Source organism: Saccopteryx leptura, chromosome 2, assembly GCF_036850995.1.
Source record: "Saccopteryx leptura isolate mSacLep1 chromosome 2, mSacLep1_pri_phased_curated, whole genome shotgun sequence".
Taxonomy (NCBI): domain Eukaryota; kingdom Metazoa; phylum Chordata; class Mammalia; order Chiroptera; family Emballonuridae; genus Saccopteryx; species Saccopteryx leptura.
Genome location: NC_089504.1, coordinates 254,975,231 through 254,999,025, shown reverse-complemented (window position 1 = coordinate 254,999,025; position 23,795 = coordinate 254,975,231). Strand labels below are relative to the sequence as shown.

Below are 23,795 nucleotides of genomic sequence, written 5' to 3'. Positions count from 1 at the left end.
AGGGACATTTTCACACATTCCTTGCAATTTATTAGCCATGAATATAAACAGAACTATAGTTTTCGAGGTGAGGTAAAGATCACATTGGTAGTGACACCGTTGTTTTCTTTTGTGTCACTGGTTTACAAGGATCAAAAGAGAAAAGTAAGAAAAAAGAAAAGTAACTATAGAACGGAACATTACAAATAGCTGAAGGAAATGAGCACAATTATACAAGTAACCACTTGGGGGCGCGGGACTTAGTAGGTTCACTTTCCTTTGTCATGGCTGTAATGCTATAGCACAGCGGCTCGTTGGTCTAGGGGTATGATTCTCGCTTAGGGTGCGAGAGGTCCCGGGTTCAAATCCCGGACGAGCCCACTTTTCCTTTAGCGAATTAAACAGTTTAGAGTCTATTAATTTTGGAATAGGTTCGACAAATGTAATATGTGTTGTTGCAAAAACACTAAATCGAGATTTTGTGTTTGCTCTCTGAATCGAAAGCACCCGTGACGTTTCAATACCACGAAAAGATGTAACGTGACAACGTAGAGAAGCGTGCTGGCAATGTAGCCCTCTGCAGACGCGGTCCCCACCCGGGCCGGTTCCGGAGTGGAGAGCGTGTGCGGCGTACGCCAAGTTCCGCGCAGGGTCGCCCGCAAGCGGGGTGCGCTTTCCGCAGGTCCCCGCCAGGAACGTCCTCCACCCGCCGGGCTGGGCGTCGGCTGGAGGAGCTCGGCTCGCCGTCCCCCGGGACCCCCTGCTGCAGTTGGGAGGTGCTGGGTGGGTCTGGGTTCCTCACGAGGCGTCTGTTTTAAAGCAATTGTCATGCCACACTCTCGGACGCACGGTCACCGTATATTGTACGAATCAATCTCCTTTGATTGATGCCTTGCTTCTCAAAATCAAGACGGTCAGCGTTTGAGCTCCAGGCCGGAGTAGTTGAATTTAAACCATTAAGTGGGCCGAGTGGGGGAGGAAAAAGCTGTTTTTTAGTTTCAGTTTCAGAGTGAAAGGGAGAGGAAAAAGAAAGAGCTTGGGCTCGTCCGGGATTTGAACCCGGGACCTCTCGCACCCGAAGCGAGAATCATACCCCTAGACCAACGAGCCGCTCTCGGCAAAGACGCTCCCGGCGCCTCCCTTCAGCCTTGCCCTGCCTCTCGCCTTCCTTCGATCCCGACTCCGGCAGGCGACCCTCCCGGACAGTTCGCTCCCCGGGTCTCGGGTGGGTGCTGAGCCATTCCCGCCGCGCGGAGCAGGGGCCACGGGAGCGCGCGCTTCGCCGAGCCGGGCGGCTTGTCGCACCGGCTCCCGGGGCCCCGCGCCGCTCGACACCGTCCGGAAAACCGCCTGCCGGGAGCCCGGGGTCTCCCTGCCTTTCCACCTCCCCGGCAGCCGCGCGCCGGGACCCCGGGCTAGGAGGGTGCAGGCAGGGCCTCTCCGACGCCCCGGGACGCCGCCGAACGCCCGCCGCCAGCTTTCGTTCTTTGCGGGGAGCACCCAGCACTCTCCGCTGGGACCCTGCTTAGTGCGCCTGATCTGTACCCCGCTCCCCACCCTGCTCCCCACCCTCCTCTCATCCCCCTAGCGCGCCCCCGGACGTGCGGCCGGTGCCCACCCCCACTCTGCGCCCCCAGGCGGCGCCCGCGGGTGGGCGGGTCTGGAAAAGTCCATGGGGAGAGCCGGCCAGAGAAGGACACGCCTCATCCTGGCTAGGAAAAGGGTAGAGAGAGGCGATCGCAAAGGAGAGAGTATTAAAGCCAGTTTTCCCCTAACGTGCATCACGGATCCCTGTCCTCGTTTAAGAGCTTTGCACACAGGGAACTCACTAGACTTGCCCAACAATCTACCCTTAGGTATCCTCGTTTTGCAATGAGGAGATCCAGGCGCAGAGACGTTAAGTATATAGCTCACTAAGGCCCCATGGCAAGAAGTGGTGGCACCGGTTTAGGACCGCCCGCGGTCTTGGAAGGCGGGCCGAATAGGGTGGAGGAGGGAGCAGAGGGGGGCGCCTTGCTGGCCTGAAGGACGGGAGGAATCGCGGCAGTGGGCGGGACCTTCGCCCTGGCTCCTCCCGCCCCACAGAGCCCACCTGAAGGCCTGCGGCCTCGCAGCCCCGCGGAGCAGCGGCGCAGGCTCTCCCCAGTGCACGATTCCCGCCCGGGCTCCCCCATAGCCTTGTCTGCTTCAACTCCTGCGTTCCTCCTTCCCCAGGCCCCCATCTCCCTCCTAGCGGTTGTATTCGGATGGCGGAGGCCTCATTGCTGAAGCCCCTTTCCGTCCTTGGCTACCTTTAATTCAGGGTCAAGGGAACCCGGACCTGGCATCCTGCTCAGACTGTTCTCTGTGGCCCAGGTGGTGCTTTTGCCTTCTCACTTTTGGAGAGGTCTCGCTTGTCTAGGCTTCTTTGCTCTTCCTCTCCTCCCTCCCTCCCTCCCCATTGCAGATGGACTAGGGCTGCCAGTCTGGGATAGAACGTCGGGACCAAAGCTCATGACCTTGGGGAGTGAGAGACCGGGAGAGAAATGAAAACGCCTGGAAACAAAGAGCGAATGCTGAGAAAACTTTGCCATACCCCATTCTGGCCCTGTGGCCTCTCAGGGCCTGCTGTTCCCTGGAATAGGAGAACTTGCCTAGAGTGGGCAGCTCCAGCCCTCAGTTTGCTTTGATCCGAGGGACATAAAACTGTATTGATGTCCCCTCCTTCTTGCCTGAAACCACTTTTCTCCCTTCTGCTGAGCTAGGGTTTGAGAGCCAGGTATTGCTTTTAGCTCACTTTTTTGTAGCTTGAAGGTGGGTTCAGGAGTGACATCCGGGAAGGAGGAGCTCTCATCAGAGCAGGTCCTGAGCAGTCTGAGTTTTGCCTGCCCTGCGAGACTATGGCTTCGCTGGTACTCGCTGCTGGGACTCGCTGCCGGGCCTGAGCTGCGTCCTGCTCTTGGGGGTGCTGGGGGACATCCCCTCCACTCAATGCCTGTGTCATGAGACATAGCAAGGCTGGGGACCTCTCCTCCCTTTGCCAGGGTCTACTCGCAAGGATTTTTGTTACTGGTTGTTTTTTGAATTTCCTACACCCGCATTCCTATTTTAAGGATTTCAAACTACTCCATCAAGACACGATAGCATAATTGCCTTAATTATTCTTCTACTGTCCAACAATTCATTGGTATAGATATTGTTTGGATGACCCAGCAGCGTGTATGCTTCCCCGTGTTTTACACAGTTTCCCTAGGGCACGCTCCCAGAGTGGCATGTGCAAAGGGATGACCACTCTTCTGGCTGTCCATGCAGTTCTGTGCCAAGGAGCTTGGCCTGGCTGCTTAGCAAGTGAGGTGGAAGCCCCTGAGGACTAAAAGGCTCTCAGAGAACATTGAAACCCAGGATGCAATCTTTGAAGTTAATTTCCTAATGAAGTTAGAAAAGAGTAGGTTCGCTAGCAGATGATTAGAATAACCCCCCAGATGACATAGAGGTTGATGCCTTGAAACCATGAATGGCTTTTTAAATCACTTATGGTGAGAGCTTAGTGATTATTTGATGACTGATGTTTGCTTAACCACTGAATTCTGAACCAGTTTAGATATGAAGGATAGCCACGTGGCTCTGGCAGGGAATGGTTAGTCCTTGGAAGTGAGAACACAGCTTTGTCTGGTGGGTCTGCTGTTCAAAGGGACCTTTCTGCTGAATTGGCACATTAGGACTGGCCTATCAGCTGTGCTGAGTCTCATTGGGGTGAGGCCCTCGCTGACTGACAGACGCGCAGGTCACTGCAAGTCAGGGAGGGCAGATTTGCTTTGCCCATGGCAAGTTGTGACCTGATCCAGACACTTGGTGTCTTTTTATCCCAGACTCTAGGCTAATGTCTGGTGATAGCTTCAGCTACTTTTTTTTTTTTTTTACTAAAAACATTGCAATGTGTTTCCCCTCTCTGATTCCTTTTTTAAAAAAGTTTATAGTGCATCCTTTCCTCTGAATTTTACAATCCCTAAATCGTCAGGAATGAGCTTTTAGAGTTGCCTCAACCCTTTCTGTTTTTTTATTGATAAAGTTTTACCTTGTTTTGAGTTTTGAGAATGCATAAGCTCATAAAAGTGATAGGAATTTAAGGTCTAGATCATAAAAAGTAGGGCTTCACACCAGAACACCTGCATTTCTTCCCACTTCCCCACCCCCTGGGGGCTCTTGGTCTCTTGGTCTTGCTCTGGATGTCACTGGGTGAACAGGACAAGTTGTCTAGTTCCCACGATCAAAACTGTGATTGTTTGTGAAGACAGGCTGGGGATAGTATGTTACGAAAAAGAAAGATACACAATTGTGTAGAGTCATATTCCAGTTGTTTTTAACAACCAAGAATAAAAAAAAAATGCGGATATGTGCATTAAAAAACTAGAGGAAAATCCATAAAATATTAACACTAGTTATCTCTGGGTACTTAGGAGTAATTTCTTTTTTTTTTAATTTTTTAATTTTTTTACAGAGAGAGAGAGTCAGAGAGAGGGATAGACAGGGGCAGACAGACAGGAACGAAGAGAGATGAGAAGCATCAATCATTAGTATTTCGTTGCGCATTGCAACACCTGAGTTGTTCATTGATTGCTTTCTCATATGTGCTTTGACCGCAAGCCTTCAGCAGACTGAGTAACCCCTTGCTTGAGCCAGCGACCTTGGGCTCAAGCTGGTGAGCTTTTGCTCAAACCAGATGAGCCCGCGCTCAAGCTGGCGACCTCGGGGTCTGGAACCTGGGTCTTCCGCATCCCAGTTCGATGCTCTATATCCACTGCGCCACTGCCTGGTCAGGCAGGAGTAATTTCTTATTGACTTAAAATATTTTCTTTTCCTCTACCAATTTTCTAAAATAAAGGTGTATTGCTTTTATAGCGAGAAGAATTAAGATGATTTGACCTTTATTTTTAATTTTTTTAATTATAGGTGATATACAATAGTATATTAGTTTCAGGTGTTCACGTAGTGATTAGACATTTATAGACCTTATGAAGTGATCCCCACCGCCCAAGTAAGTCTAGTGTTCATCAGGCACTAAACGTTTTTAAATCACAAAGAAAAGAAACCTATGTGTTTCCTTGTGTGTAATGCAAAGCAGGTCCTCTTCCTGCTTTCCTGTTGTGTTTCCAGAGGTGGTCAGTGAGGCTGTGGCTGTCACCCCTAAGGGCAGTGCCTGGTTCCACCTAGCACCCACTGTTCCTTAGAGAGCCCAACAGTAGTGACTAGTGTTGGGGGTCCTGTCCTTTCCTTGGAGGGGAATAAGTGTCTGTCTGCCTCTTGGTAATACCACCCTTTGAGTACCAGCTGTATAGTCATCCTAGAAACCTTATTTCTGAATTCTAAAGAGCAATTCAGACCATGTGTCCCTCCATTTGAACAGAAACAGTTGATGAGTGTGAGGACTGACATTGCAGGCTTGTCCAAGAGCCAGTGGTTCTCTCTTATTTTTATGTATGACAGCATGTAGGGCCAGAGTCATGACTCATGGGAGTTTCCTAGCCCCTTTCCATGTCTCCCTCACAGCATCTCCTCTCAGCAGCTGTGCCAGGATCTGGGCATTGGCTGTTCCCAGGGGGAAGCCCACAACCTTCCAGGATTAGGAGAAGGTGGAGGAGGAGGTCTCTTTGCTCCCGTTTCTGAGGCGGATGGTTTTATGCTGTGGCTCTCTTAGCCGTGAGGCATATACTTTAACGTATTCATCACCACCTCCCCGCCCTGAAAAGTCCCAAAGAACCACAGTTTCCTGCCTGGTTGACCACAGCGGGGCCTCTCCAGCGTTCCCACGGCTCTCCTGGGATCTGAGGGCAGGCCTGGAGTCACGGTCCCCTCAGCACCCACGGCCACTCTGGTCTGGACAGGACATCCCGGGGCTGCATGGGAGCCTGGGTCGCCCCACGCAAGACTGGAAATGAGAAAAGTAGATCTCCTGCCCCTGGACTTCTGTATGTCCTGTTCTGCTTCTCTCTTGCCCCCTCTGCGAAGGGCTTCAAACACCAGCTCCACTCCAGGTGTAAGGATGAAGGAGGCTCAAACCATGACCGCTCTCAGGATGTGTGTTTTGGCTGTGAAGGAAGAAAGGAGCCCGTGGAGTCCATTGCTAATGATGGCATCTCAGTCCCTTGGTACTGGATGAGGGAGGGGTTGGGCAGCGATAAATGTTGAAAACAATACTATTTTGAAAACCACATCACTTACTCATTGCTTAACAAATATACATCGAGCATTTGTAATGCCCAGGGCTCTGCACAGTGAGGAACACCAGACCGTGACCGGTGGGCTCTGGGCAGTACCTTGTTACAGAACAAATAAGCCTGATGTCAGTTGGTGGCTTATGAAGACGAATTGTTTTATGTATTTGAGCAGCACTTGAAATTTGCTCCATCCTCTTGACATTCTGAAGCCATTTGCTCCTGCATCCTGTAGAGACATTCTGTTCCTGCTACTTTGTGCCACAGAGCACGGCACTGACTAGAACTGAATAGAGTCAAACAAGATTCAATTTTTCAGCGAACAATGGAATAGTAGTTTGGTGTTTCAGGTTATTGCCTGTTAAAAACATACTTTTTCTTTTTTATTGTTTTTTCTTACCCAGCATCATTTCTTTTGGGAACAGCGCCTCTGTTTCACCTGGAGCACCCCGCTGCTTCTCTTCAGTCCTTGACGATTAAATAGCATTGACTCATCCAGACCTTCGTGCCAAGGAGAGGGTACAGGACCCAGGCCTGGCCAGTCTGACCGCTGCGTCTTCTCGGTCAGAACCACTGGTTCAGATATGGACCTCTGTGATCCACGCGGGGGGCCTACAGAAAGCCTCTGTAGCATTTCCCCCGCAGTTATTTCGGAAAAAGAATAAGCTCCCTCCACTGGGTTTGCGGGCTAGGAAGGAGGAGCCTGCTTGAGAACACGGCCAGCCCGGAGGGATGCAGACCCTCACGTGGCCTGGGTATCTCTCACGTGGCCTGGGTGATCATGTTTAGGTCTTTCTCCTTCTTTTAATTTATATTCAGTATGTAGGTGGGGAGAGAGAGAGGAAGAGAGAGAGACTGACTCTGAACTAGACACAGTTCTGTTTTTCACCAGCCAGCTTGAGTTGGGCTCCTTCATTTGCATTCATTTGCTTGTCTTACACTTTTAGACTCCCAAGAATCAACAGATGGTGATGACTTGGTCACCTGTTCAGACATTCATTCCTTTATTTGACATAATATTTATTGAGTGTCTGGTCGACGGGTCACAGGCTGAAACCAGTGTGACCAGTGAGGCCATGGGCAGGGTGAGCTCAGGGAGCAGAGTGGCTGGAGCTCTGAGGCCAGCAGGCTTCTCTTGGACATCTGGTGACCTAGTTTCCCATGCAGCTGGGATGGCATCTCAGCCCCCTTTTAAACGTGGGACAGTCCCTTCAAAGCACCCAAGGTTTACCCTGTCCCCCTTTCTGCACAAGGAAGGACATGGTTTGAACTTCACACTGGACTACAGAGGGAGTGGATGGATGATTCTGGCTTTTCTCCTTCGCCTTGTCACTCTGAAGAATCAGTGTTTTGTATGTGTTTTAGAGAAAATTATAGGCCAACATCCCTGATGAACATAGATGCAAAAATCCTCAACAAAGTACTTGAAAACTGAATTTGGCAATACATTAAAAAGATCATACACCATGATCAAGTGCGATTTATTATTCCTGGGATGAAGGAAGAAAGATGCAGCATTTTTGCAGTAATAATAAAATTTATAACAATAATAAAAAGACATCACCTTTAGCAGAGCAAGGATTAAACCAGTGGCTGGTTTCTCAATAAAAATAATGGAAGGCAGAAGACAAAGGGAATATTTTAAAGCACTCAAAGAAGGTAGCTGACAATCTAGATTTCTATGGCCAGGAAAAACACATTCTTCAGAATGAAAAAGGGATAGGAAGGCACCTCTGGACATCAAGACAGAGAATTAGCACGAGCAGGCCTGCATGAAAGGAAGTACTCAAGACAGGTCGTCAGGCAGAAGTAAGGTGAACCTAGATGGAAAATCAGAGGGACAAGAAGGAAAGTTTGATGAAAGGGTAAACTGTATGGATACATCTAAATAAATATTGATCATATATACATACATACATATATATATATATGTATGTATCAAAACTCGGTGTTTTCTTTCAAGCCGATTAGGAAATCCTGAATGGACCCTGGCTGGGTGCTCCCTAAGGCACACATAGATTTCTTTTATCCCCAGTTTTGTGTGTGTGTGTGTGTGTGTGTGTGTGTGTGTGTGAGAGAGAGAGAGAGAGAGAGAGAGAGAGAGAGAGATAGTCAGAGAGAGGGACAGGTAGAGACAGACAGACAGGAAGGGAGAGAGATGAGAAGTATCAATTCTTTGTTGCAGCACCTTAGTTGTTCATTGACTGCTTTCTCATATGTGCCTTGACCGGGGTTCCAGCAGACCGAGTAACCCCTTGCTCAAGCTAGTGACCCAGCGCTCAAGCCGGAAACCTCAGGGTTTAGAACCTGGGTCATTTGCGTCCCAGTTAGTCACTCTGTCCACTGCACCACCTCCTGGTCAGGCTCTTTCATCTCCAGGTTTGAAATTCCAGTATCAACCATGCAGGTGCGACACATTTTGGGGAAAGGGAGCTGTTAAGCGGCCAGGCTGCAGCAGCAGCAGAGAATGGGTCCTGTACCCCATGAGTTCTCCCATCACAGTAACAACGCCTGGGAGGGAGGCCTTTGTGTTTTATTGTACAAAGTAGATCAATTACAGTGACTAAGAGGAACCTGTGAGAGGGGAAAGTGTTTTGACACATCCCACATGGCTCCTTCAAAGTCACACTTTTGGTCTGTTTTTATCTCTCCCTTCTCATCTGCTAAGATGAGATACAGACCTTCCTGGAAGAAAAAACTGAGTTTTATTTTCACATCCACACCCCACACTTTCTGTTCCATTCCATTCTTAAATTAAAGAAGTGACAGCTTCCCCTGTCTGTCCCCCCACTCTCCTGACCGTGCACATGTTCACATAACTCATGTCTGGGTCTGTGTGTGAGTGTATAAACAGCCCGAAGAGACATATATAAATAAAACCCTGTAACCATGTTTTGTTGAAGGGGGCGGGGTACATTTCTGCCAATGGCTATCTACACAGATGATTGATAGACGATAGCTAGATAAACAGATATTATACAGACCTCGAAATAACGGACACTCCACGCCTTTGAAACTCTGCTAAAATACAAAGCTTATTATATTATAGTATCAGTCTTCACTCGGTTACATGTTTTAGAAGATGCACTATATTTTAAAAGTTTTGGAAAAAAAACACACACATATATCCCAAATATTAGCACTATACTGGCATCAGGAAGGAGAACTGTAAATGGGGTGGGAACACTGAGGTACCAGCGGTGAGTTAAGGCCTTTTTAGTTCGGGAGATGATTTTCTGAAGTCGGAGGAGAGAGTGTGGTCTCACAGACCTCCAGAGAAACAGCCGCCCTGATTGCCGAGTCAGCACATTGGGACGGCCTCACCTCTGAAGGCTCAACCCTAAAGATGACTCAGTTATTTGGATTAGCCTCTTTCAGCAGGAGTGCCTGAAGAGGGCAGAGGCTAGGAGTCAGCCCCCCGCAAACCCTCACCCTTGTTCCTTGCGAAGCCTCCTGTCCCCTCCAACAGCATATAAAAGCAAGTGCTACATGGTAAGAAGGGACTGGAGACCCCCACTCAGTCCCTAATCCTCCTGAGTTGGGAAGGAGAACCTGGCTTCCCTTTGAGAACAGCTTCCCTCCCTGGGAAGCTTAGGGAGGATGCTTTTATTATGTTGTCATGTGCACATCCCAGAGCTCAGAGAACCTCCCAGGAACTTTCTCACCCATGCTCCAGGGTCACCTTTTGAAAGTGCAAACTAAATGACCCCCTCCCAGGGTGAATCAAAGGGCAGCCATCCTCCTCAGGGTGCAGGAATGCAGCAGAGCCTGGAAACCCCTTAACTTTCTGCCTGCTCGTGGGAGTCCCCGAGGAGCTGCTAACCCTAACCCTCCTCCTCCCCGATGGGGAGGGGGTGAGCTGAGTCCATAACCTCTTAGTGTGTCAACAGCAAGGCTACTAAAGGACCAGAAAAGCTCCTGCCGCTGCAACACATGCATTATTATTATTATTTTATGTTTCTTTCTATCATTAAGCTCTCCCAGTCCAATGCTTTAAAAATTGGTTTACCAGCTGAAATTTGGACCGTGCCGAAAGGTTGTCTTGATCCAGTTGAAGGTCTTTTTTGTATCTTGTAGGAGTCAGTGGTTCAGCCGCCTGTTTTCTTCAGTTCCTGGCCTGGCTGTCACTTTACCCTAAATCTGATTGGCTACATCAGAGTCCACTCCTGAGGTCAGCTGCAGGGATGGGTGGGTGTGGACAGGGTCTGGACCCCCAAGGTTGGCCAGAATCCCTGGGGAATTGTCACCACAGTGAATTGTTTTAAATAACTTTTTTTTTTTTAACCAAGTCCATCAAAGGATACAAACTCAAGCTAATAAAAGTCCAGTGTCCGTCTGGGGCAGGTAGAAGCCAGGAACAGTGGCCTGGTGTCTTCAGGCTGACTCCAGCCCCCACCCCTCCCCCCACAGTCTGCTTCTGTGATGGCTTCGTTTGCTGCCACCACTGTGGCTGCTACTTCCAAGGAGACGTCTCTGGCTACTTGTCACAAGGCACCATAGGTTCGTCATTACATTTTAGTGTCCTGGACAGAGGTGTCACCCTGGGAACAGAGGAGGAAAGAATGAATTGGGAAGAGAGTGGGGAAATCCTGACACCAACATATCTCTCCTCAGGGATGCTAGATCAGGCAACAGTAGCCATCGTAGCAGTAATAGTAATAATAATGATATGTGCCTGGTGTAGTATTTTACATGCCTCAACTCATTTATTTTCCACAAAGGCAATATGAGTTAGGTTGTCCTTCTGTTAGCTCTGTTTTATCAATGGGGGTGGTTAAAGCACAGAGAAGTCAAGTGACTTCCCTAGGTCACACAGCTAGTTAAGCAGTAGAGTCAGGATTTAAACTCAGGGACCAGAGCTTAAGCCCTCAGCTACGAGGTGATACTGCCCTCTTCTTTGATGCCCGGCTTCCCACATCCTCTCTGCCCTAGCTTCTTACCTACTCAATCTTATTACCCTGAAACACCGCTCAGAGACTTTGGCCAGCATAGAAATGGAAAAGAGCAGAAAGAATTGAGAATAAAAGACTGACCCGTGAGTACAAGGACAGGAAAATAGCTATCGATTCAAAATTCATGTGAACAATATTACCATTCGCTTCCTCTGTGTTTAGGACCTGCCCAGGACTCAGCCCCCTAACAGACAAGTTGTCGTCATACCTTGTGAGTCTTTGGGACTCATACTTGCTTCTCTCCAATCCAGTTGGAGCGGAAAAAATGTGACACCCTCTGAGGAGCCCCTCCCCCCCACTAACACATCAAACCTTCTTATACCTGTGGTCATGTTTGTAGAGATTATTTCCTTTGCATCAAGCAATTTTTCTCTCTTCTGCTAAAACTCATTCATTCGCTCAACATTTTGTAAAAGACCTACCATGTTCCGGGGTCTGGAGCAGGTGCAGGGGGACACAGTGGGGGAAAGAGCAGAGAGAGACAATGGGAAAAGAAGGAAATTTAGAAAGGTGACACATACCATGCTGATAACATGGGACAGGGGGAGGAGACACTGAGCTGGGAGTGAGCCTGCTGTATCTGAGAACAAAAACCACGGGCGTGGCTGGAGCAAGGGGAGGGGAGAAACAGGGCAAACTGGGCAGGGGCCCCGCCATGCAGGGCCTCCCAGGGGTTGGGGTTTGATTCTGAGGGCACCGAGAAGCCATGGGACAAGGGGGCAGAGACATGTACCGGGTTGTATCCCACTAGGAGATATAGCTAATCCTAAACTCCAGTCCTGTGAGTGTGGTCTTATATGGGAATCAGATCTTTGCAGGTATAATTAAGAATCTCAGGATGAGCCTAACCAGGCAGTGTACAGTGGACAGAGCATCAGACTGGGACATGGAGGACCCAGGTTTGAAACCCCTGAGGTCACCAGCTTGAGTGCAGGCTCACCAGCTTGAGTGAAGGGTCGCTAGCTTGAGCATGAGATCATAGACATGACCCCATGGTCGCTGGTTTTAGCCCAAAGGTTGCTGGCTTGAAGCCCAAGGTTGCTGGCAAAGTCACTGGCTTGAGCAAGGAGTCACTCACTCTACTGTAGCTCCCCAGTCAAGGCACATATGAGAAAGCAATCAATGAACAACTAAGAAGCCACAATGAAGAATTGATGCTTCTCATCACTCTCCCTTCCTGTCTGTCTATCCCTCTCTCTGTCTCACACACACACACACACACACACACACACACACATAATCTCAGGATGCGAACATTCTGGATTGAAGTTGTGTGGTACACCCAAGTGACTGGTGCCCTTGTAAGAGACGGGAGAGGGGGGTTGAGACTCCCAGACACAGGGAGACACCAGGTAAAGACAGAGGCAGAGGTTGGCGTGACAAGTCAAGGACTACCAGGAAATGCAGACTCCACCAGCAGTGAGGGCCCAGGCCTGGAGCCAGACTCCCAACTCCGAGCCTCTGGAGGGCACCAACCCTGCCGACACCTTGACTTTGGAATGGTAGCCTCCGGAACCGTGAGACATCCGTTTCTGTTGCTGCGCTGATTTAACTTATGGTCACCCCAGGAAACTAACAGAGGAGGTGAGTAATTTTAGCAATGAGTAAATGATCTAAACACCCTCATGCTCACACTCACACACATGCCCTTCTCGTTGCTGTATGGAGAATGGACTACACAAACAGGAGAAACGGAAGCAGAAACACAGATAAAAGGCTAACATGTCAGGGAACTGATGTTTTGAGTGAGTGAATGAATGAATGAATGAACGAACAAACAAACGAAGGAATGAACGAGTGAGTGAATGAACAAACGAAGGAATGAACAAAGAAACGAACGAATGGAAAGGGGAGGGAAAGCCCTGAGGGTGACCCGGTTGCTGAGCCTGGGGGTGGGTGATAGGGAATAGGACAAGGGGCTTTTTCTGTGGAACTTCTGGGTCCCAGCAGGGTTGGCTCTGCCCCTGAGGCAGGCAGGTGAGTTCAGGTAGGGTGTGTGCGCCAGGGGAAGACGCAGGTGAGGCCCCACCAGCCTGGGTCCATATAGGGCCCGAGTTACCAGCCTCCTCATGGGCACTGGGGGTCTGACAGCCGTGAGGAAACGCAGGTCCTGAAAAGCCACCTTTGCCGGAAGCTTCTCCTGCTGCCTCCTGCCCTCCTCACACACTCAATGTCTCCCTCCTTATGCTTTGGGGCGGGCGTCCCTAGGAGGTCCCCTCCCCACTGCCCTGTTCTGTTGTCTTTCATGTGCCCAGGGAGACACTGGTCCCACGACAGCACCGAGTGTTCGTGTTTGCCTCCCGGCACCTTCAGTGGAGGCGCAGGGGCACCCGTCCGGGAGCTGTGCGGAGTCTGGCTCCCGGACCGGCGCCAGACCTCTGAGTCAGCAGGAAGCCTGAGAGAGCATGAGATATGCCTCCTTTTCTTGTTGTCCTCCTGTCTCAGCATCAGCGACAGCTCATCTCAGTCTGGCGCCCTTATGACCGTGCACTGGGCAGATCTGGGATAGGACCAAAAGGAACCCCACAGGTGACCAAGGCCCGCGCGGCCCCGGGCCGGCCCTCCCAGGCGAAGGAGCAGGGCCACCTACCTCTGTCTTGGGGACCTCACCACTGGTCCCTGGGCTGCATCGTGGCTCCGGAGCGGTCCCCTCCTCTTGCTTTCCATGGCCTTTTCCCTCTTCGGTGGTGAGGCTGCCCTCGGCTTCCCCAGGGGCGCTGAGGAGGGTCCCCTGCCCCACAGGCCCCTCCTCCGGCCGCTCTGTGTCCTGGCTCTGCTGTGGGGGCTCCTCTTCCCCTGTGGCCCTCTCCTCCTCCACTGCAGAGACCTCGGCCTGCGGCTCAGCATGCGGGTTCTCCTCCTCGGGGCTCCCACGCCTGTTCTCTGCTTCTGTGTGGGGGGCCTGGGCTAGTTGGGCAGCCTCCCCCTGGGCATCCAGGACAGCCTTCTCGGGCTGCGGGTTGTCCTCTGAGGCCCGGGCCTTCTCCTGCTTTTCCGTCCTGCTGGGCGTCCTCCTCAGAGGGGGCTTCTCATGGGACCCCAGGGCCATCCTGCCTTCTCTGCCCCCCTCCCCCTTGCCGGGGGGAGGGGGGTCTGGGGCCTTGCTCTTGGACAGGAACACCTCGTCCCCGGCTTCTTCCTGGGCACCGTTCTCCTGGGACAACTCTGCCGCCCTGAGATCTCCCAGCTCCCCACAGTCCGACTGGGACCTCCGGAACCGGCGGGAGGGAGGGCGCCTTTTTATGGAGCCCCTCGTCCGCACCTGGAAGAGGGTGTTAAAAGAAGGTTACCCCAAACCTGTCAGAAAGACCATGAGGAAACGGCAGGTTCTTTGGGTGTCACCCCATCTGCTTTGCAGGCCTGCCCAGGGATCAGGGAGGAGGACGGACCACTGGCTGGAGATTTCTTTTTTTCTTGTGGAAAGAGACAGAGAGAGGGACAGACAGGCTGGAAGGGAGAGAGATGAAAAGCATCAAGTCTTTTTTTTTTTTTTTAATTTTTTTTTTTAATTTTTTCTTTTACAGCGAGAGAGAGAGAGAGAGAGTCAGAGAGAGGGATAGACAGGCAGGAACGGAGAGATGAGAAGCATCAATCATTAGTTTTTCATTGCACGTTGCAACACCTTAGTTGTTCATTGATTGCTTTCTCATATGTGCCTTGACCGCGGGCCTTCAGCAGACCGAGTAACCCCTTGCTTGAGCCAGCAACCTTGGGCTCAAGCTGGTGAGCTTTTTGCTCAAACCAGATGAGCCCGCGCTCAAGCCAGCGACCTCGGGTTCTCGAACCTGGGTCTTCCGCATCCCAGTCAGACGCTTTACCTACTGCGCCACCGCCTGGTCAGGCAAAGCATCAAGTCTTCATTGCAGCACCTTAGTTCGCTCATTGCTTGCTTTCTCATATGTGGGGGATGGGCTGCAGCAGAGGGAGTGACCCCTTGCTCAAGCCAATGACCTGGAGCTTCAAGCCAGTGACCATGGGGTCATGTCTATGATCCCACACTCAAGCCAGTGACCCCACACTCAAGCTGGTAAGCTCACACCCAAGCCGGCAGCCTCGGGGTTTCAAACCGGGGTCCTCTGTGTCCCAGTCTAATGCTCTATCCACTGCGCCACTGCCTGGTCAGGCTAACCTGCAGATTTCTGTCTCTTGAAGATGCCATGCCTTCCATCCAGTGAAAAAGGTAACCTATGGTTTTATTACCTGGTTAACAGTCATTGGTTTGGTGTCTACTGTAGCTGTTTCCTTCTAACCTTGGTTTTTAACATCTCCTATAGATAAGTAACCAGTTCTTCAATTGTTCTTTGAGTGAGTTTTACTATCTGGCAGGTGTCCTTGTAAATGGACTGGCTGAATAAAAATCTATCCCTGTTTTGTAGAAGAGGCACGTTTTGACATTTTGAAAATTATACTTGGACAAAGGTTGAACCCAACCAAGAAGAGGGTTATGGGCCTGCTGGTAGCCCGGCCCTGGCCCAGGGACCTCGGTAAGGGGGGGGGGCAGAGTTGGAGAGCTGGTCGCCAGCTTCCTCCCCTTCCCCAGCTGGATCCTTCCTGTCCCCATAAAGCTGACCAGCCCTGGGAAAGCTGAGCAGCCAGGGTCCTTTCCTCGCTGGAACTCCGTTACCAGAAGCCGCATCTTAAGGTGCCCTGCAGAGCTGGTAGAAGCGCCTTTCCTCCCCAGGCAGCTGTGTACCCCTGAGAAGCAGGCCTCCCCTTGGCCCTCCAGACCCCCTCAGAGGGTCAGTGGGAATGTTTATCTCAGGAGCCCGATGATGCCAGGCATGTGTCCTTTGATAATGTGCGTGCCTCCATTAAACCTTATTTTCGGGCCCTGGCCGGTTGGCTCAGCAGTAGAGCGTTGGGGGACCCGAGTTCGATTCCCGGCCAGGGCACATAGGAGAGGCGCCCATTTGCTTCTCCACCCACCCCCTCTTCCTCTCTGTCTCTCTCTTCCTCTCCCGCAGCCAAGGCTCCATTGGAGCAAAGATGGCCCGGGCGCTGGGGATGGCTCCTTGGCCTCTGCCCCAGGCGCTAGAGTGGCTCTGGTCGCGGCAGAGCAACGCCCCGGAGGGGCAGAGCATCGCCCCCTGGTGGGCAGAGCGTCGCCCCCTGGTGGGCGTGCCGGGTGGATCCCGGTCAGGCGCATGTGGGAGTCTGTCTGACTGTCTCTCCCCGTTTCCAGCTTCAGAAAAATACAAAAAAAAAAAACAACAACAACCTTATTTTCGTACATTTTATGTTTCCACTGACTTCCGTTTGGTAGTGGTCCATCCTGATTCCCTTACAGAGGTTTAGAAGGCTTTCCAGGTCCTTTCCTGAGACCCTGGGGAGGCCAGCCCTATAGCGGACCATGGTCCCAGCCTTCATGGCTGGCTAGGTTCAGAAATAACCTGTCCTGTTCCCTGGATGCCATCAGAATGCTAAAGCCCTGGTATGAGAACCAGGTGCAGCACCCCGCTCCATGCCCAGACTCCCCACTGACACCCTGGGACACACAAGGCTGTCCCCAGGGCCCTGTCCTCTGTCACCCTGGACTGCAGGATGTCCCCTCACTGTCCAGCCAGCAGCCTCGAGCCTACCCCTCCTTTCTGCCCACCACTTTGCTTCCTTGGGCCCCACCCATTTCTACACCTTTCCTTCCCTGATAGATTTTTCTGGAATGGCCCAGAAGAGGCCACTCTCTCCACCCATCATTCCAAAGTCACACCCATTTGCCATTTCCTGGCATTAGACCCCTGAAATCTTGGCCCCTGCCTGGCTCTGCCCCATATTTGTTGGGCACCTGCTTGGACTGGGCTGGACTGTGCCTCTGACCTTTACCACCTCCCAGCGGGGCCAGGGGTCTGGTGAAGGAGATCACACACGGGGTAGCAGGCGGGCATCCACAGAAACCGCCCGGCCACACTGCAGAGGGGCCACCCTGGATGTTCTTTGCCTGGGGCGAGATCTCTTCCTGCAGTAAGAATGCTCTGAGCCCATGCCGGGGGCACTGACGAGGGGTCCCACCAGGCCAGGACGGGGTGTGTGAAGTCCAAGGGACCCTGCCCACCTTCCGACATGAATCACCGAGCAGGCCTTTTGCTGTGGTTTTCAGCTTTGACATGACAGTGTAGGTGGGTTCAGTCCTGAGTTCCTACCCCTCCTCCTACCAAGGATACTGCTCTCCACCCCCAAGCCTGCCTTTCTGGTGACCCTTAACAGGGGGCTGGAGGGGGAATGGGGTAGGAGTCTGGCAGAGAGGGAGACGGCTGATCTTAGCCCTGGGATCCCACACAGGGCAGAGACACCCCCCTGTTGTTAATCAGCAGCTCTGACTACAGCTCAACGGTGTCCTCTTGTCTCTGGGGTGGACAACACAGGGTAGAGCTAGGTCAGGAATGTCCAGGGACCCATGTTTCCACAGACAGAACCGCAGCCTCCGTACCCAGCCATCAATCACCTTGTTGTAACAGGGCAGATGGCTGCCCTCCGGAGGCTGGTCGAAGCTGATGGGCACCTCCTCGGACTCGCCGGGACGAAGCCGCACGCCGGGGCTGCTGGGAGTGGACGGCGGGCTATGAAACGGGGATACCACGGCCTTGAGCCCGGGACTCTTGGGGGAGGCCCCAGGCAGCAGGGCGGCTGGATCGAAAGCTAGGTTGGCCTGTTGAGAAAAGAGGAGACGTTTCAAATAGGGATAAAGTGAGTTTCTGCTATAGCTTGTTGGCGACTTGGCCTCGGTATGTCTCCAGAATTCCAGAGTGTTGGGGACCTCAAGCCGACAGGGTACTTGTGATTTAGATTTTTGGGGGACAGGGGTGTGGGAGACTGGCAGTAAGCTGACAGGCTGCCCAAACCCCCACCTCACTTGCTTGGTAAAGTTGCTAAAGGCTAAGTTTTTTTCCACACCTCCCTGTTAGCTGTGGTGCTGGAGTGTTTCTTCTCCTCCTACCCCCTTGTTCTTCTGAAAGACTAGCGGCAGTTTTCTTTTTATCCTTTGTTTTGTGAAGTTAAGATGTTATGTATGCTGGGAGTTTTCTGCACTTGCGAGAATTCTTGGGTTGCCTTGGAAATGTGACTTTGTTTTAATGATCTCTTTGATTTGCTAATGACTTTACTCTGCCCTATAAATACAGCGATTTGGGGGTAGAGAGCTCTCTCTTGCAAGCTAAAGGCATTGCAGAGGCCTCCCGATCCAATCCTGTTTCTCTTTGAGTTTATTTCTTCATTCCACACCGTTCTCACTCAGGCCCTGGACAATTACTAGCTGCACTGGTCCATGGCACTAGAGCAGTGGATGTCACCTGGGGGTGGGGGTTTGCTCTCGGGAGAGGATGACCAATGTCCCGGAGACACCTTCCTGTTGTCACACCTTGCTGGGAAGTGCTGTTGGCATCTTGTGGGGAGGAGCTGGGGATGCTGGGAAACACCTCTCCAGGCACACACAGCCCCATGCAAGAAGAAGACCCCGCCAACATAATGCCAGGGCCGAGAGACCCCCGTCTGGAGCGGTAAGGGTCGGTCGTTATCATTTGGATCTCTGGTATTTACTCCCTTGTATGTCTTTTATTGTATCCCCAAGACTGTGAGCTCAAATGCAAGGACTTACGCTTCACTGGCACCCCACATCAGCTCTGGGCACACTGGGGATTGGTGTGTGTATGTGTGGGGGGGGGTCAGCAGAATGCTGTTAAGACAGTGACTCTGGCCAGTGCAGTGGGATGTTGAGCAGCTGTCAGCCCTCTGTGGGGCTGACGTGGCTTGTGGCCACATTCAGACCTTCAGGGGGGAGAAGGCCTGGTTATTCCTGGACTGTTTCTTGTGCTGTCCTGTCCTTTTCCCACAAGACTCTTGAGGCATCCCCACTCCCTATCCGCCCCTGTTCAGTGTTAGTATGCGTGAACTCATACTTTAACATGGTCCTTATTTAAAGGACCCTTTGTCTGTAGGCTGAGGTCTTCAGCTTTCAGGGCGTGTGGTCACTACTAGCTGGTTACTGGAGGTCCACTCTCTGGGTGACACAAAAACATACAGATGTTGACAAGAGCTGGGGTTGGATAAGGGGTGGGGAGCTAGGTAGGAGGCTGGGACGGGCAACCACGCCGCGCTTACCTGAAGCTTCTCAATCAGAGGCGAGCTCTTCACCTTGACCTTGGGGAGGTGGCTCGCGTTGGGCGGTGATTTCTGTAGATCAAACGGACCAAAACAACCAGATGAGTGAGGTGGAAGGAGGCAGGGTTCTGGCTGGAGCCCAGAAGCCACGAGGGGAAGAGGAGGAGGGGAAGTTGGTTTCGCCTCTTAGCTTCGATGGCCCGCATACCTTACCAGGGCCCAGGTGAGGCCGGCTCCGTCCCTCCCCCATCTATCCACCTAGCAAGACAGACCACTGAATCGATGACTCAGAGTGGGCAGGACAGATGTCCAAAATACAGGAGGTCTCCTGTTCCAGGAAGGACGCCTTCACGGTCATTATGAGGGAACAATGTCTGGAAGGAGGACTTCTCTACACCTCATGGCCTTCAACAACACAAGCCAACACTTGGAGAGAATTTCATACAGAAAGGGCAAAATGAGCCCCTTTCTGTTATTCACAAACAGACCAAGAAACCACAGACCCGGAGTGAAACCTGACAGAGGTATCCTGGGAATCCCCCACCACCCCGAACGAATGATATTTTTGGAAAATCCCACCATGAGCAATCACTTCCCAAAGCACGGCCTGTCCGTTTTGGTGAAGCAGACAGGCGGGAGCATCTATTCTACCCCCGGGCTGGCGCTGGGTTTCCTCAAGATGCTCCCTGTCTTGCGAAGAACGTATGTCGGAATTTTGTCTGTCTTTGATTTTGTCTTATCGGGGGGGAAAGTCTGACCCCTTTCTGTTTTGTGCACAATTCCTAACTATTGAGCCAGGCTCCATGGGTATACTGGTCCTCCCGTGTGGGAACGATGGTGATGGTGAACAAGGAGAAGGAGAAGAAGGAGAAGGTGGGAGGTGACAGTGATGACACTTCATGTGGTTGGACAGAGGCTGGGGCGCACAGAAGGGATTTTCCTGTAGTTTGGAGGCCTTGCCACTCACCTCCATGGACAAATTCACCTGAGTCGTAGTGAGAAGAACACCACCAGCCTCTTAGAGATGTTCTGCTATTTGTATCGAATGGGATGACTGTATTTTGGTGAAGGAAGGAAGGAGACTGACTCAACCAAACCCCTGTGACCTTTTCAAAACCCAGCATTTTCAAGACAGGGGACTGCAGCGGGGCAGTCGCTGGCTGGGGCCCAGGGGGTCCCCAGCTCCTTCTAATTCCGCTTTGACAGGAACCGATGGATACCTGGCCTCCTCCACCAAGACCCAGGCGGGCGGGCTGGAATCAGTGATTCTAACCCTCCTCCAGCTCCAAGGGGCCTCTGGCCCCCCTGCGTTTACACCGTCTCACAAGGAACCTGGGTCCATGCCAGGTACAGAGAGCATCCGGCACACACTTGGCTGTCCTCGATTCTGTGCTTTAAGGTGGAAATTGCACATGAGCTGGTGTTTCTCCGGCTGTTCTCGAAGCTGCAGCTACAGTCTTGCTGACAAAGCTCACCCTTGGTAGTACTGTGAACTCTCCTCTTCCCCCACTGACCACTACTTTCTGAACAGAGTGGAAACTTCATCAGCCTGGCCCCTTCACCCGAGGACAGGCAAGGGAAGCCACCTCAGGCTCCAAAAATCCTGTGTAGCCGCTGATGTAGTTCCTCTGAGCGGCAGCAGGTGGCAGCTTTTCCTTTAATACCATTTAACAAGCGGCTCCAGGCAAGTGACTGGGGCCAGTGTATCTATCTTGTTCATAGAGTACATTCCCAGAATGTCTAGAAGTTATGGAGCTGATTTTTCAGAGGGGAGTGCTCTCCCCCCTTCTCCAAGCAGACAGACAAGGCAGAGTCTGTGGCCACATTAAAACACCTTTTGGCCACTGGTGCACTCCAAAGAGGGGTAACTCATGGTCACCCGGTCTAGAGGCGCTGACCACACTGTGTCAGGCTTGTGCAGGCCCAGGGGAAGGGAAAGGGTGAGGAGGGGTGGGAAGACCCCTTTCGGCGCTGTGCATTAAACACTGAGAGGCGGCCTGACTCGGGTCCTGCCTCCCGGCGTTTGGGTTCCTACTGGCTGAGCTATGTTAGCAAAGTGGGTGTGCGTGGGGGGCAGCAGATGCCGCCCAACCGGCCAGGCGAAACCGGACACTCGTTTTACATCCATGTGAATTTCAGAGTGACAAGAAGTCACAGATCCAGATCCTGGGAAGTCATGTCCTTCCTCAGCGTGGGCGGCCTGGCGGGGCTTTCCCTCCAAAATCCACCCTGCTCTTCTTCCTGTGGTTGTAATATGCGGTTTCACAGCTCGGTGGTGCCCATGGGGTGGATCCCAAAACCCCTGGACTAACCTGACTCACGTGCTTTCATCCAGGGACTAAAACGTCCCCACTCAGCCCCCATCATCTGCCTGGGGATGTTCTTGTCCCATTTTACAAAAAAAAAAAAAAAAAAAAAGGAAGCTGGCTCAGTGAGGCGCAGGGACTCTCTGGGGCCAAGTCCAGGCCCTCAGGGACACCAAGCCCAGAGGGTGGAGGTCGCAAGGAGAACTCGGCCCCTTAGTCTCCTTGGTAAAGAGAAGCATTGCTTCGTGTTTGGTCAGAACCTTGGTCCGTAACTCCGTGAAGCCGCCAATCATGATGTGAGTGCTGGAGGGGACCCCGATGAAAAACTTAGTGTGTTTTTTTACAATTCTGCTTCTTGGCAGTCTCATCCCGGAAGACCCCTACTTGCCGTGTGTGTGTGGGGGGGGGTGTGGGGGGGTGTTCTCAGAGCAGACTGGGCTCGAGGCCACCCTCTCTCCACCTGGCCAGGAGCAGCTGTGAGTTTCTGCTTTACCTGGTGGCTTCTGCGTGTAACCCCTGGGTTAGCAAAAAAGGTTTAACAACCAAGGAGCTATTCCAACTGTTTCCCTTTAGAGGGGCAGAAAATGGAGGCGCCATGAAGCTTGGTCAACTTCACGTGGGTGTCCAGGGTCTACTGTCAGGATGCTGGTCCCCAGAAAGTAAGGGGGGGGGTGATGCGGGATGTGGGCATTGTCCTTGGCTCCCTTGTTCTGTTTCAGGGCTGGCGTCCCATGCGGGACGAGGGACATGCCCATGGCACGACCACCATGAAGGTTCATGGGCCACCGGGAGAGGGCACGGAGAAGCTGCTCTACTGGCCACAGTTAGATAACTGAGCATGGTTTGTGAGCCCACAGCCTGGAGCTGCATCCGCTGGCTGGGAACTATGACCCCAGCGCTGGGACTGTGTTGGTAGCCTTGGAGGTTGTTTCTAGCTGAGGCCAGGAGCCTCCTTTGGGCTCCAGGTTTCTTCCAAACAATAGGCAGTCCTGGTTCTCACATTACGTTCTGCCTGAGGTATGTGTAGCCCTCTCTGCAGGTGATTCTCCACAGGGAAGGCCATGCAGGGCAGACCTGGGCATGGGGGGCCACTAGGGGTGGGGTGGGGTGGGGTGGGGGGGGTTGGTAAAACCTCAGAGCCTGTTTGTTCTCTTTGTTGAAATTTCCAGGCTTGAAAAACAGCATTCCTGCCCCTGACCAATCACAAGGGAGGCTCAGTAAGATAGCGGGGAAGGGGTCAGGGAGATCCCTCCAGGAATCTAAAATGGTGAAATTGCCCACACAGGTGTCGAGGGTCTGAACGTGTGAACATGTGCCCCTTCCTGTCCGAACGAGTGAGCACGTGGACAGCCAGCACGTCCGTCAGTGGCACTTACCTCCTCTCCGTTCTGGCCCAGCTCTACCTTGGGGGGGAACAGGGGGAGGGAGCAGGGCGGTTTCCTTCTGGCGGGTTTACTGGCTGGCATCTGGAGGGAGGGACAGTGACGGACAGACACACAGAGAAAGAGAGAGCCAGTCAGGCAACAGGGAGGGAGAAGAAGGAAGTGGAAATGGCTTCAGGGATGTTTAGGGATGTCTGGAAGAGGAAAGAATGAGGCAGGGGGTGTGTCCCTGAAACTGGCCATTAGTCCTATTGATGAATTCCATGTCACAGCTACCAGGACCGCGGCCTCCAGTCTCTTAGGCCATCCTCTGCTGCGGCACCCTCCCCTGCGGCAACCACCGTCCTGAAATACCCCCGGACCATACCCGCATCCGGGCTCCAGGCCCTGCCAGCCCCTTTGATCAGTGCTACATCTTCTTTGCCCTTTAGGACATTTCCCGTAATGGCTAGAAATTATGGACCGTTTTTTCCAGACCAGGAAACAAAAGTTCAAAATTATGCACCTAAAAAAGCCTGACACGTATGCCCGCGTGTGCCCCTGTGGGGCGCTGGTAGACCTCCCCCACCCCGGCGTGCCCGTCCCTCGCTTCTAGTGGGCATCTGAGGCTTGGTGACTCCAGAAAATCTAGCTTGCATCTCTCCAATGTTATAATGCCTTTTTTTTTTTTAATTTCTCTCCAGCAGGATTCTTCTAGAATCTGTTGGTCACTGGACCCCTTTCCTTCCTAAGCCCTGGTTTCCTCTCAGGATGGGCCTCCTCCTTGCCCTCTTCACTGGGATTCCTGGGCTCCAGGCAGGACCGGGTGTGGGGCGTCTTTATTCTGTGCCGGCCCAGGCCTGGCACAGCTGGGCAAGACCTGCCTGTCTACCCGTGGATGAGAGAGGGAGCACT

The 23,795-nt window shown here is 52.3% G+C and overlaps 1 protein-coding gene and 2 non-coding genes across 6 annotated transcripts in view; 1 reads left to right on the top strand and 2 right to left on the bottom strand.

The window, feature by feature from the left end:
• Positions 1 to 287: 287 nt before the first annotated feature.
• TRNAP-AGG (transfer RNA proline (anticodon AGG)) lies at positions 288 to 359 on the top strand. Its single transcript has one exon. It is a non-coding gene; the product is annotated as a tRNA-Pro (tRNA).
• Positions 360 to 1,017: 658 nt separating this feature from the next.
• TRNAP-CGG (transfer RNA proline (anticodon CGG)) lies at positions 1,018 to 1,089 on the bottom strand. Its single transcript has one exon. It is a non-coding gene; the product is annotated as a tRNA-Pro (tRNA).
• A 3,777-nt stretch (positions 1,090 to 4,866) lies between these two features.
• Positions 4,867 to 23,795, bottom strand: part of RCSD1 (RCSD domain containing 1) — a 53,266-nt gene continuing 34,337 nt past the window's right edge. For 2 of the 4 annotated variants that reach the window (XM_066371411.1, XM_066371414.1), the window contains exons 4-9: positions 22,896 to 22,985; positions 19,214 to 19,285; positions 17,562 to 17,765; positions 13,713 to 14,384; positions 13,539 to 13,622; positions 4,867 to 10,711 (exon numbers count right to left, since the gene is read on the bottom strand). In XM_066371411.1, coding sequence (XP_066227508.1) covers positions 13,581 to 13,622; positions 13,713 to 14,384; positions 17,562 to 17,765; positions 19,214 to 19,285; positions 22,896 to 22,985 — 1,080 coding nt within the window. In that variant the 3' untranslated portion in view covers positions 4,867 to 10,711; positions 13,539 to 13,580. The remainder of the gene's footprint in view (positions 10,712 to 13,538; positions 13,623 to 13,712; positions 14,385 to 17,561; positions 17,766 to 19,213; positions 19,286 to 22,895; positions 22,986 to 23,795) is intronic. The other 2 variants (XM_066371412.1, XM_066371413.1) reach the window with 2 other exon arrangements.